This window comes from Arachis hypogaea, chromosome 18, assembly GCF_003086295.3.
Source record: "Arachis hypogaea cultivar Tifrunner chromosome 18, arahy.Tifrunner.gnm2.J5K5, whole genome shotgun sequence".
In the NCBI taxonomy this organism is placed as follows: Eukaryota; Viridiplantae; Streptophyta; class Magnoliopsida; order Fabales; family Fabaceae; genus Arachis; species Arachis hypogaea.
Window position 1 is genome coordinate 116,568,365 of NC_092053.1, and position 14,010 is coordinate 116,582,374.

The window sequence follows — 14,010 nt, forward strand, 5'->3', positions numbered from 1 at the left end:
TCATATTTCATTTTATAGATTGTATTTTCTATTAGTATGAGTTTCTAAACCTCTTAGGTTGAGGGGAGGAGCTCTGCTGACTTTTATGGATTAATAAAGTACTACTGTTCTATTTCAATCCGTGTTTGATTCTCTATTCTAAGATGTATCTTCGTTCTTCATCAATATGAATGTGTTGAGCCGGCACAAGGTTATCTAATTCTACATGGGTTCAGAGTGAGTCTTTCATCGGACAATGATGAACCACCAACTTGATCATACATCTCCTAGACGGCTAATCTACGACTTCGTTGGAGACTTCTCGAAACACCAGTTCATCCAAAGTATGGGGAGATTAGAGTCTTTGTAGTAGAAGCTAGAACCAAAGGCGCAACATCCTCTGATCCAGAAAATTCGACTTTGTATGTGGCGTTTTGAGTAGGATCACCAAGGAGAATGAACTGCAGAAGCTTCACCTTCAATCAGACTGAATCCGCACTAACCCTGGGGTTCAGATATGGAGGAGTATTATCGATCTCTTAAAAAAGACGTTAATCACATACAGCCTGCCATAGAAGAAATCACTCACAGTTGAAGAAGATAGTAAGATCAGAATTAATCCAGAAGAACAAAGCATCTCCAAGCCTTAACCATCTTCTTATCACTGGTCATAATCAAACATAGTAATTCCATCTTATTCCAATTTTATGCTTTTAAACAAATCCAACAACTCTTCTATCCGTATGACTAAGATCTACAAGATAACCATAGCTTGCTTCAAATCACAATCCTCGTGGGATCGACCCTGACTCACTCAGGTATTACTTGGACGACCCAGTGCACTTGCTGGTTCAATAGTGTGAAGTGTAATTCCGTGCTCACCAATATGCTTGATGGTCTTATTAGCTCGAGCTTTGATGGTGTGAGCTTGAGAGTGGGGTCACAATCTCTGGGATGTTAAGACCAAAGTATATGAAACTTGCTCAATTTTCTAATAATTGAGTTTAGCTCCTTGTAGTACTTTATTGGTGATGTAGGCGAGCTTTGCCCGATGTCATCTTCTTTGAATAGTGCATAGACTACTGATTTGTTGGTCACAGCTAAATATAAGACAAGCTCTTCTCCTGTTTCATGTCAGGTAAGAATTAGAGGCTGAGGCAAGAATTTTACGAATTCTTGGAAGACTTATTCACATTCCTAGGTCCATGTGAAGTCGTGCCTCCTTTCAAGCAGGTCAGGTTAGCTTGAATGTCCCCCTTTGGGTGAGCATGAATCCTAAGAATTTTCCTGTTTCTATGGCGAAGGTGCACTTTGTGGGATTTAGCTTCATCCCGTGCGGTCTTATGGTTTGGAATACTTCTGTCAAGTCGGATAACAAGTTGTCTTCACTCTTTCATAAGGAGACTTTAATTTTTCTCTCTTCTGCAAGTCCTCTTGTGGTAACGTGGACACGCCGATCCAGAGTGCTTATAGAATTTTGGTGATCTTTTTCTATCTTTGCACTTCTATCTCCTTTTGCAGTCCAGCGTCATTGTAGCAATGTATAGTAATATGTACAACTTCCTTTGATTTGGATTGGTAGAGAAGGAGGTATCTTTTCTATGACATATTTTTCTATATATACTTATTAGAAAAATACGTAATAAAATGTAGGAGTGATACATATTACCTCGGGACTTGTCTCTCTTCTGGTAATGACTTTGATGCCTCCTTCATGGAAGTGATTATACCGCAAGAAAAACTTACATTTCTGTTGTCTTCAATTTTACTGTACTTGGTTGTGCAATTATATTTTATGTGCCAGTAAATCCGTCAAACAAAGTCCTTCTACAAGACTTTTTGTAGATTCTGCCATTAAGTCTTTAATCAGGCCAGTTGTTTCTTCTGGTGGAGTAGTAGGGGTCTTGTTTACTCTTTTCCTTCTAACATATTTTCTCTTGCCAATTGAATTTTCTCTGAGTTGAACATTATTTTCTTCTGTTGAGTTTTGAGTTAATTTTGGTTTTCTTTCTACAGTGACCTTGGAATGGTGATTTCTTCTCCTTTATTTTGGTTGTGGTGTGCTTTCTTCTTGGATGCCATTCATCTTTATTGTTGTGCAAACAACATCAAATTCTACTACATGATTATTATTTTCCATATTCATTGGCAGTGATGCAATTTGTGAGAAACCAACGAAAGATGTGCCATGAGAATTTTTGGTGTTATTCACTGCTCTGTTGTCATTAATCTGTGAATCCAATGAAAAAAAACTGGATTCATTAATCCATTGTCTGATTGGGTTGCATTCAAATCGGCTGATGTTGTATTTTCTGGCATAAGTTGGGAAGGAAGGTTTCATTATTTTTACCAACAATATTTTTCCATTCTTCCTTAAATTATTGGCCAATATGGGACATTTTATTTATTTATTTTTTCTTCATAAAACCTGTGTATTTGGAACATACAACTACTCCATTTATCATGAGTGGGTATCATGATTCTTTCTGAGGTTGTAAGCCAGCACAGATTTCGCCGTCTATCCTATTCCACGAGGAGATTGGGATCAGTCATGTTCCTTTTTCCTTCTTTTTTTTTCTTTGACGATGGTAATGAATATGCGGCTTCTCATCTATCATGGTTGGTGTCTACGAGTGCATTATCCTCGTCTCTTCCGTTTGGTATATTTAATCCAATTTAATTGTAGAAGCAGATCATCATCCCTATTTGATATCCTCTACCTATTGGGAGAAATTTTTACAGAATTTCTGGTATCCATAGAAATTGTATTCCAACCTTTTTTTAATATGCTTGCTTCATATTCATGTCGGATGGTTGTCTGACCATTTTGTTGATCATCTGTTATTATCAAGGGTTGAGCTCCAGGTCCCTGGCAACGGCAGCAATGTTCCGAGAGTTACCTAAAATATTGATTTGGGTCTGAACGTGAGGTTCAGATCCCTTTGTATGGCAGCGTCCGACTTATTGATGCCGAGGTGCTACCTGTCCGAGTTTCTCGTGAGGAGGTGGGGGGGTGGTACCTGCAAGAGACTCCGATGCTTAAGTTAACAAGGGTTTTAAGCAGGTTTTTAGTATACTAGAACGTAAATTATACCTGGGGGTGTCAGTGTATTTATAGTAGAGTTGATAACCACCTTTGTTAGAGTAGTTCCATCTTTTCTGATGGATAATCGTTCTCTTTATCTTGAGAGTTTGTTGGGACCTATCTTTTAGGGAAGATAGAGATAATAGGAGAGATTTAGGGAGGCAGTTACTTATTTGGATAAGTAAAACTGTACCTTCTTTGTCGTGTCCGACCTCTTAGAAGGTCGGACAGATAGGAGATCGGACGATATCTGTAGGTTGGACTTTATTCATTTTGGGTTTGGCTAAATTGTGGGCTAGTGCATGAACAAGTTATAAAATTTAAATTAATTTTGGTATGACACTAAATAGACACAACAAAACTTTAATCCCTATATCCAATTAAATTTAATACATATTATTACTCAATTAAATTAAAAAATAATTGCTAAATATAATTAACATATATTTTAAAACTGTAATAATAACAATTTTCAATTATAAATATTCAAAGTATATACTATTTGATGATTACTAGTGGCTAAGAGAAGGGGAGTTTAAATCTTTGGCCTCCTTTTTCTTTAGCTTTAACCTTGAGTTCAGTAGAGAAACTTTGAGTAGAAAATAGGATATATTATGGTTTTGTCTCTTAATGTGGTAGGAGATATTTTTGTTTTGTCTCCTATAGTGCAGAACCAGAAACAGAGAAGAGAATAGAGAATGACACACAGATGTATCCTGGTTCGGCTACCCAGTGCAATATAGCCTACATCCAATCTCCATTACAACAGTGACGGAATTTCACTATCTCCTATCTGGGACAAGTCCAGGTTTTAACCCAACCTGAACTTGACTAGGACTCATCCTAACTTTTAACAACAAAGTGCTAACCCAACTTGTAAGGAAATCTCCACAAGATCATGATACAAAACAGAAACACTTACAAAGGATTTCTGAAATAACATAGACCTCCAAGTCTAGCTCACTGCCTTTTTCTTCTCATTGGCTTTTTCTTACAAACCTCACCATGATTGCCTTTTTCAATGAGACTCAGACGGACTAAACTGAGAAAAAGAGATACAAAATGAAAACCATGAAGGAGAAGAATAAATAGCTCAAAGAACTATGGGAACCCAAATGTGTGCTCTTACTCCTTGCTCCAATCCTTGGCCGTTCACCTTTATTATAGAAGAGTGAAGCTTCCAAGGCTTGAAATCTTCTACAGTACATGTTGGTTCTTTTCTCCCAATACACAGATGCAGCAGCGGCGTTTACAGAGGAGAGAGAGAGAGTAGAAGCAGTGACATGCAACCATACCTTCAATTTTCTCTTTCAGCATTTTTCTTCAAGAATCTTGAATTTGAGCCGTGCATTCTTGCTTTGTTCTCAAGTTCGTTTCTTGACCTTAGATTCCAAGCAGAGCACCATTGACTTCACATTCTCCATAGTTTCCAGAACGGTGCTTGTGTAGAGTTAATTTTTTCACGGTTTCTTGATGAATCACAAATGAAAAAATCACCTTTTTGTGATTCTCTTTTCTAAAGAAATCTTTCCTCTTGTTGTAGACCCTTTTTTTTCTTGCTTGAATTTGGAAAAAAAAACTTTTTGTTCTACCCTTTGTCCTATCTTTAGAACTTTTCCATTCTTTCTTCTCGGTAGAGAATGTGATGTTATAGGAAAGAAAGAGGAGAGAAGATAGAATTTTTGATTCGGTGGATGTGAAAAGGTTCAAATGAAATTGAAATTGAGTTACCTGATTAGCAACTACGGTGAATGAAAGGATTTAAGTGTGGACCACCGTTTAGACTTAGATTATGGATATGGGGGCTTGTTTATGTTTTTGGACTTATTTTCTTTCTTTGATCCCTGAAGCATTCTTTTTATTTCTGATGGAAATTTTTGTGATGGTTTTTATTCAAGGTAAACCAATACTTGGGTTTTATGAGTTTGTTTGTATGAGTGGGCCAGATGCTACATGGCTTGTAAGAATCTTGGGCCAATTGCTTCCTTTCCTTCACTTGGCTTAAAGACTTATTTTTGTTTCTGAAAAAGGATTTTAGATGTTAGCAATTATATGTATTCTTGAGCCATGATTGTGTGCACATATGGGTTTGAGCATTTTGTTTCTTGGGCCAGTTTTAATTCAATTTAATTTCTACACACTAAACAAAACAAATTACATAACTAATTGAATAATAGCCTAATAATGTTTAATCATCATTTTAATCATAGTTTAGTTCTCTAAACTCAACACTATTTACTCTACTTAAATATGTTCGATAACATTTTTTCTATTATTTTGTGTTTTCATTCTCAATCAGTCTTCCTTACAAAACCCTTCAAAATTACACCCTAGAGAATTTTTGTCTAAATAAATAAATAGATAGTTTGTTTCTCTATTAGTGTAATTTGTTGATAAATATTCATATTTGCTTAGAATTAATTATATTATATGATAAAATATATAACAAAATTTTCTATTATATAAGAACACATAGAAAATACACGTAAATTAATATTTGAGAAAAATTCTAACTCCACAAAATTTTGTTATGGTATATTTTTCTTTGTATTTTTTTGTTGTTGATTAATTATAATTATATTAAATTATATACAAATTGTCAAATAAATATTTTGTAAAACAAAATTTTAAATTTAATATTAATTTATACAAAAATATTATTCGTACATTAAAATCAGCTACCAATGTATTTATATAAAAATATATATAATTTATTTTATTTCAATGTGTATTTATATTTCAACATGTATTTTATACTACTAACTGACTTTAATAACTGATTTTAGCGTACATATAACATTAATCGTAATTTATGTATTATCTAATTAATCTCTAAATAATATAGAACTTTTAAATTTATATACTATATAATATAATTAATTTAATTTCCGCGGATCGCGAAAGTCTTATTTTACTTACCTCATTATTAGACAATGTAGAATTATTACCATCGCAACTTGCAAGATATTTACCCTTCGAAGTAACATCTTAGAATTTGATATTCATCTCACAAACAATGAGCCACATTACATGATCCCTAGCTCATCCACACAAACACGATTATACTAGGAATTTCCTCTTCATAGTCCAAGTCTTGTTCTTCGTTCTCTTGTGATAAACAAGAACTCTACAAAAGTTGAGAGGGTAGTGTTTAGGTTTCTAGAGAGGAGCAATTGTATTTCTTACTACTTGTATTCTTTTACAAAGCCCTTTTAGCCTCTCTGCTTAGATTAGGTTTGTCTTTTCAATTAATATGGGTTGCATTCCACTTGTAAGGTATAAAATTTTCTTACAACTTTTGTCATATTTAATTTCAATCTGGTACCCATTTATGTAAAATTGTTGTACCAGTGGATGCAACTTAGTTGAAACTCCTTTATATGACACCATTGCCTGATTCTGTGAGTAAGCGATTTTCCAAACAACAAGAACATACAACTCTAATACTTAGTCTCTTTGAACATGGAACAAAGAAACAGAGGCATTAACAGATAATGAATAATGAACAATTGTCATATTATTGAACTGAATTGAAGCCCTTACCTTTCTACTTTTCAGTAACCTTTTCTTCCTTTCCATTTGACATCTTATATTATGACATCTTCATTTATTCTTATGGTAGGTATGTGAGAAATCTTAGAGAAATGTGTCTTTCTCCTATTATTGTACCTTGCTTCTAGAAGGGGACAATCCTGAATCCTCAATAATAAAAGAGAGGAAGGTAACCTGTCTTCAGGCAAGGACTCAATCTTTGAACACCTTAGGATGTGAAGCTCTTGAAGAATGGTGAGATGTTGAAATGCATTTGAATTTTCTTCCAGGAATGATTGAACAAGATCATCACCTCCAATTCCAAGCTTCAAAAGAGAACTGAGCCACTGGAAACCATACTCAGATATAGCCACGGGTGATAGACTTTTGCAAAAGCCTATGAACACGGATCGTAGCTTCGGCGGCAAGCCACCTTGAGGAAATGACACAAGTTGTGGAACATTAGAGATATCTAAATCTTGAAGAGCGTAGAGAATGTTCATCCGTTCCGGTAGTGAGTTTAGCTTCCCACAATTAATGACCTTGAATTCCATTAGGTTGGGAGTGGACAATCCACCTTGAGGAAATGATTCCAGATTAGGACAGTTGCTTATTCTCAATATTTGAAGATTTGACAAATTTTGTGCATAACTGTCAACACTTGAAAAAGAAATTGATATGAGATTGGGGCAGCCCCAAATATGAAGATATTTGAGTACAGGGAGAGATCCAAATGGAAAGCAACTGAGAGAGTGACAACTATCCCAAATCATCAAATTCTCAAGTGAACTGTAATTCCTACAAGCTTCATCAGGTAGGAATTCCAAATTCTTGCATTCTGATAGCATTAATGTTCGCAAAGACGGCATGCTTTCGGTTGGGAAAGAGGTAAAAGATGGAACTTTGGTAAGATACAAGTCACTGAGACAATGGCTGCTAAGAACCATTCTGGGAAAAGATGTCAGCCTATCACTCCTTTCGATCTTCATGTAGGACAGCGAGCACTGCGAATCTGTCTCAAGGATTGGCAAAAGATGTTGACCCCCATCAATGATAGTCAAACTTTTAGTTGATGCAATCCAATGTAGAGTAGATGCTTCCAATTGATCACAGTATGATATGTTAACATCAGTCAAACTAGAAGGAAGATGGCGCGGTAAATGACCCTTCAGCTTAGGACAATTGTACAAACGTAGATGCTTAAGAGATGGAAAAGGGAACTCTAAGCCTTCTATACTGAACACATGCCATTCCTCCCAGTCTAGCATTTCCTCAAATGATAAGATCTCAAGGGATGGAAATGGTTGAAAAGGAGAGGAAGAACTAGAAGTACCATAAAACTCAGGACCAATAATCTTTATCGTTTTCATCCTTGTAACATAAAGTTCCTTGAGAGAAGGCAGTTGTCCAAGTGGTGGGAGAAATAAGCAATAGTTGCAGCCACTAATAGACAAGAACACAATATTCGAAAATGAAGAATCTGCAAACCAACTTGGGAATTTGGTTCCATTGTAGGACTCTATGATGAACTTCTTTATGTTTCTTGATGGCTGCAGATGCTCAAGGACCTCAGTTTCAGTTCCTAAACCTTGATCAGCTTGCTTGCTCCAATCTAACACCAACTCCTCGATGAACTGTTTGTTCTTCAAGTTTGCTTCAAGTGCATCTATTGTTTGATCCACATTGCACAGTTCCATGATTGATAGTTTTCCCTGCAGTTTCGGGAAGCATCGCATATCTTTAAGCTTTAGTCCCTCACATTGTTTGTCAACAACAAAAGTACTCAGGGTTTGGAGGTGTTGTAAGGTTGTTATCTGTCTTGACATCTTCAACTTCGTGCCAGTGATATCGAGATGACGCAACTTAACCAAGTTTCCTATGTCTGCAGGCAATTCACTGAGGTTCTGACAGTATAACAATCTCAATGTTTGAAGATTATAAAGCTTAAATATTGCACTAGACAGCCTTTTGATTGGAGTAAAAGAGAGGTCCAAGAACCTCAAGTGTAACAAATTACCTATTGAATTAGGCAATTCATTGATGTTATCATAGTTCGCCAATGATAGCACTCGCAGGCGTCTTTGTCTGAGCAGGAAATCATGTGTGATCCTTTTGGTCAGGTAATGCTTCCAATACCACCATAAAGTTGGATCATCAGTCAACGGCATTGGGAGGAACGTCCTCAAGCATTTTGCTCTATAACAACTTTCAAATTTGGTCGAAGAGTCATACTTACCTCTGGAATAGGAAAAGTGCCGGACGCTTTCTGTTATTTCAGAGCCCTCAAACCTGTTACAACTCTTTCCTGACACAACTGTGGCCAAGTCATTGATTAAGTCATGCATTACATAACACTCTCCCTCTTGTTGAATTATTGATCTTGACAATAGCTCATCAAAATATTGATTACCCATTTCTTCCATTGATTTCTCCTGGCCTTGTTGGAGCAAACCCTCTGCCATCCAAAGTAGTACTACGTGTTTCTTATTCAGAGGATACCCTTTCGGGAAAATTGAACAATAAGCAAAACATCTTTTTAAACAAGCAGGGAGATAGATATAGCTTAACCAAAGAGCAGGTAGAATATCATCGTTTAGTAGCTCCCAGATGTTACTATTTAAAATATTGGTCCATTCATTTTCATCCACTTTGGACCTCAAAATGCCTCCTAATGTCTTTGCAGCTATAGGTAAGCCACCACACTTGTCTGCAATTTTTCTGCCAATCATTTCCAACCTGGGTTGTCTTCTAGGATCAGTGTTTTCGAATGAATGCTTGGACAGCAGTGACCAACAATCTTCATGGGACAATGGTTCTAAATGGTAAATTGGGAATGTGTGTGTCATTTTAGCAACATCTCTTTGGCGAGTTGTGATGATGATCCTACTCCCTTGTTTTCCCTCACTAAAAGGCGCTCGCAAGTGATCCCACTCCACATATTTATTATTCCAAAGATCATCCAACACAAACAAGAACTTTTTCCCCTTAACCATTTGCCTCAATTCAATTTGGAGAAAATCTAGATTATCGCCTTCAAAATGCTTACAAGCCAGTGACTCCAGAAGGGCTTTTGTTACCACAGTGGCATCAAATACTTCAGAAACAGATGTCCATGCTTTCAGATCAAAATTCTCTTCAACTCTAGGATCATTGTACAAAAGCTGTGCAAGGGTGGTTTTGCCAACACCAGCCATGCCAAAAATTGTAATCACCCCTATTCTGTTATTGTTGCCGTTTGCATCATTTGTTAACAGAAAACTCATCAATTTTTCCTTATCACCATCTCTACCAACTACACCCAACTCATTTGCCACAGAACTTGTTGGTGCTCTAACCAACACCCTCATGCTAACAAGTTGCAAGCCAAGACCATTTTTCTGTGCAGCAAATAGTCGAAGCCTTCGGCACAAGGCCTCTAAGTTTGAGTTCATATCCCTGTGAAACCGAAAACCAGAACAAAGAAATCTCCTTACCTTGCCGGCAACAGATTGATGTGGATGCTGATCCTCCAAATTGTGCCTTAATGCCACAGTGTTGACTTCATCTAACAAGTCCTCTGCTTCATGCACTGCATCTTTTAGCCTCTGAAGCCATTCTTTGACTGAAGGGTTGGTAATCTGCTTCTGTTCTGCATCATTGAGGACAGCCTGAAGAGTCAACAACGTAGTTTCCAACTCATCCAAGATTGATTCATTCAGATTCCATGTCTTCCTGAAGAAGTCTTGGAACTGCACTGAGGTTATTGTCTCCAATAAAGTCTGCACGGAAGCAGATAGAAATGATCCTGCTACTAAAGCTTCAGCCATATTCTTTCTAAAACTGAGAGAGAGAGAGAGAGAGAGATTGAAGGTATGTTGCAATTGAGGAGAAATCCTCTGCAGTTCAGCTTCAGTAGCATACGAAGTCAACGTTTAACAGCTGACTCTACCATAGATAGAGTAGATACCCCGATAATGTTTATCAATCCATTGCAAGGCAAATAATTAATTAACGAAATTTTTCATAAAATACAAAATTCTTAATTTACACTTGATTAAAATTATTTATCAAAAATACTATTTGTATTATGTATATAATGTGTTGTTTAACTCATTTTTAATGTGTATTTTATATTATAACATATTTTATACTAATAATTAATTTTAATAGATAATTTTAATATACATGTTGATTATCTATGAAGGTTCTTGATAGCTTAGAGAAGAGGGGGTTAAATCTATGACCTTCTTTTGAATTGATTGATCAACCCTTAAAACTAGGAAATGAAACTTTGCTTCTATTTGTCTGTGTGATGGATCAGGAGACAATTTAGTTTTATCTCATAAATCGCAGAGAGATAAAATAGTGCAGAGAAGAACAAGATGGCACCAGATATATCTTGATTCAATTGTTTTGTGCAATGTAATCTATATCCAGTCTCCACCACAACGTTGATAGAATTTTCACTATACTTTCAAGTGTTACAAACACCAATTCCTTAGGACTCAACATAATCCTATCTAGAACAAACCAAACTTCAACATAAGCTTGATTTGGCTAGACAATATCCTAGATTCTCAATATACTAAGTGCTTACCAAGTTAGCAAGGGATACATCAGATACAAGATGTAAAACAGAAATACAAACAAATAGAAATAAAAAAATCAACTTTGATTTTTCTCTCCAAGTTTTTCTCTTTGCCTTTTTTCTTTATTTGACTTTTTCAAATGCTTTACATTTATGCCTTTTTCCACTCAAGAGAAAACAGAGAAAGATAAACATTGAAATAAAATAATAAAATAATAAACTATAAAGGAGATGATGATTCACAGCCTTAAAGCTATGAGATGAACCAACTTCAAAACTTTCTATGATTGTTCTTCATTTTGGCAGTATATTTCTTTGATGTAGAAATATAGTCCAAAGCGTTGAACTCTCACCGGGAATGTTCTCAATGCAACTCAGATTCTAGTTCTCTCTCATTGCCTTCAAACTGAAGTGTTTTTTTTTCTATTTGTATGAGCTCTGTCTCAACATCTAGGACTTACTTCATAAAGTCAGCTTCTTGAATTTAGAGTTAGTTTAAATCTTTTTTCTTCTTTCTTCTATCAACCCAAAAAATAAGGGATTTGAAATTAGAGACAAATAATACAACTTCTTTGAAAATAGATTTTTAATCAATTTGATAAATCTAAACTCTTAGATTTATACTTTGTCTCCAAAAAACAATTGTAGCCATTGATTCACAGTAGAAGTAGGATGAATTTATTTTCTTTTTGTATGACCAAAAATGGTATGTGTAGAAGAAGGTAGATTTCTATTAAGCTATCGACATGCATATAAGTTAAAACAATTTACCTTTATCTTCTAATCAAGTTAGAGGAGCCCTTTGCTTTTGACTTCATTGATTTGACTTTTTTATTAAGAAATTTCTTCTCCCTTTTTTTCTTTGTGTTTTATCCGAAAGATAAAACTTACAACGAAGAATTCTCTCTTTTTTTTCTCTATTATACCTGAAAAACACCTAGCATCTCACCTGTTAATTTCTTACTTTTGGAAAAAACCACATGGATGATGTGAAAGAGAAAAGAAAAAAGAGATAGAATGTTAGTTCGGTGGTAGAAAAAAGGTTCAAATACAAATGAATTGTATTCTCTTCTTAGTTAACAACCAGTTTAGTGAAAAGATGGATTTAGATTATAAGTTGGGCTTAGGAATTTTTGGGCCAACTTGTTTTCATTCTTTTGTTTCTTATGAAGCCAGTCACTCTTTTTTTGGATTTGACATGATAATATAAGTGATTGTTGGGTGATGTAAACTCAGCCACTTTTTTTTTTTAATCTGGACCGTTAGTAGACTTTATTAGTTAGAAATAATTAAAATTTTATATATCAGTATACCAAAAACAAATTTATATATCAAAACACACATGGTTAAAAAGATTTTCTTTTTTCGTCCATAAATTATGGGGCTTTGGATTGCATAATTGTTTTTTCCAGATTTTGTTTATGGTACTGAGTATGCCACGAGTTGTTTCTCTATTTGCAAAGTGATTCATAGTCTAACAATCTAAAAAACTTTACATTTATCTACTAAAATGCTTACATAGATCCTCACTCAACCAAAATCTATTTTAAAAAAAAGTCAAATGAGCCTTAGTTCACACGGCATTCTGTCCCTTCCCTATCTCAAAGGTCTCGGGCTCAACTCCTACCGAGTACTTGTACCTAGGATTGGGGGTTGTCCAATCCACCTAACCAAAATATATATATATTAACATCATTCCACATTACTTTTAAGATATCTTTTTTTTATTAATATATATTAACATCATTTATTTAATAATATTTTAAAATTAATCATTCATTTTTTGTCAAATCAACTATTATTTTCAAACTAATAAAAAATATATACAAAAAAAAACTAAAATAGGAGACAAAATTACCAATGATAATAATTAAAAATTAATAACATCTAACCAAATTTATAACCTACAAAGATATTAAATCCATATTCCTATATTTATTATATCTTACCGTTATAAACAATAAAATAAATTTATAACTCCAATAATTAATTTATTAATTTTTATAAATAACTCATTAAATGTAATAGACATTCATTTTACAAATGTCGTAATAATATTATTAATCATAATAAATTTTACGTTACAAATATTCAAATTTCATACTATTTGAATTACTTATATAAGTCTCTTATCACTATTCCTTCAAATAACATCAAATTTAGTACAAGAAATTTATTTTTGAACTACACAACATCTCAAATTTACTCAATGGAGCATCATTCTTTGGACAATATCACCAAACAAACAGATAATTGATTTATCAAAGTTTGCGTGGTTCATCTCTGGAAAACATTAACACCCACAAATGAAGAAGAACCTCTTTACTTAAAAATGATTATATTAGATGAAAAGGTACAAAACAATTTAAATGAAAAGATACAAATAAATTATTATATTTATTGTATTTTTAAATTAAATTTACAAAAAAATACTTTAATTATTTTTATTTTTTTATACTTTTTATATTATTTTATAATACTTTATATATAATTATATTTTAATATCATTAAAATTATACTTCTTTCAATATGCTATTCATTGTTCTTTTTCTAATAACTACTTAAAAAAATAAATGTAATTAATTTTTTTGACTAATTATTAACTATGATTTACTAACACTGCAAGGAACATCTCTTCATGTAATTGTGAAGAAAAATATGATGAACAAATTCAAACATTTATTACAAGAAGAAAAAGTCTATACTATAAAAAATTTGAAAATAAATTATGCAAATGATTTGTATAGACTAATTAAAAGTACCCTAAACCCTAAACTTTTTATTCACAAGTCACAACTGTTGTGAAGAAATTAAAGACCTAGTTTTAAACATTTTTTAACACTATTTT

General features: G+C 34.0%; 1 protein-coding gene across 1 annotated transcript; it reads right to left on the minus strand.

Moving 5' to 3' along the window:
- Positions 1-6,461: 6,461 nt before the first annotated feature.
- LOC112772602 (putative disease resistance RPP13-like protein 1) lies at positions 6,462-10,526 on the minus strand. The gene is made up of 2 exons (XM_072223936.1): positions 8,613-10,526; positions 6,462-8,477 (listed from the first exon to the last, which is right to left on the minus strand). The coding sequence occupies exons 1-2, from the start codon at positions 10,399-10,401 to the stop codon at positions 6,652-6,654; spliced, it is 3,615 nt and encodes a 1,204-aa protein (XP_072080037.1). The 5' UTR covers positions 10,402-10,526; the 3' UTR covers positions 6,462-6,651.
- Positions 10,527-14,010: the final 3,484 nt, after the last annotated feature.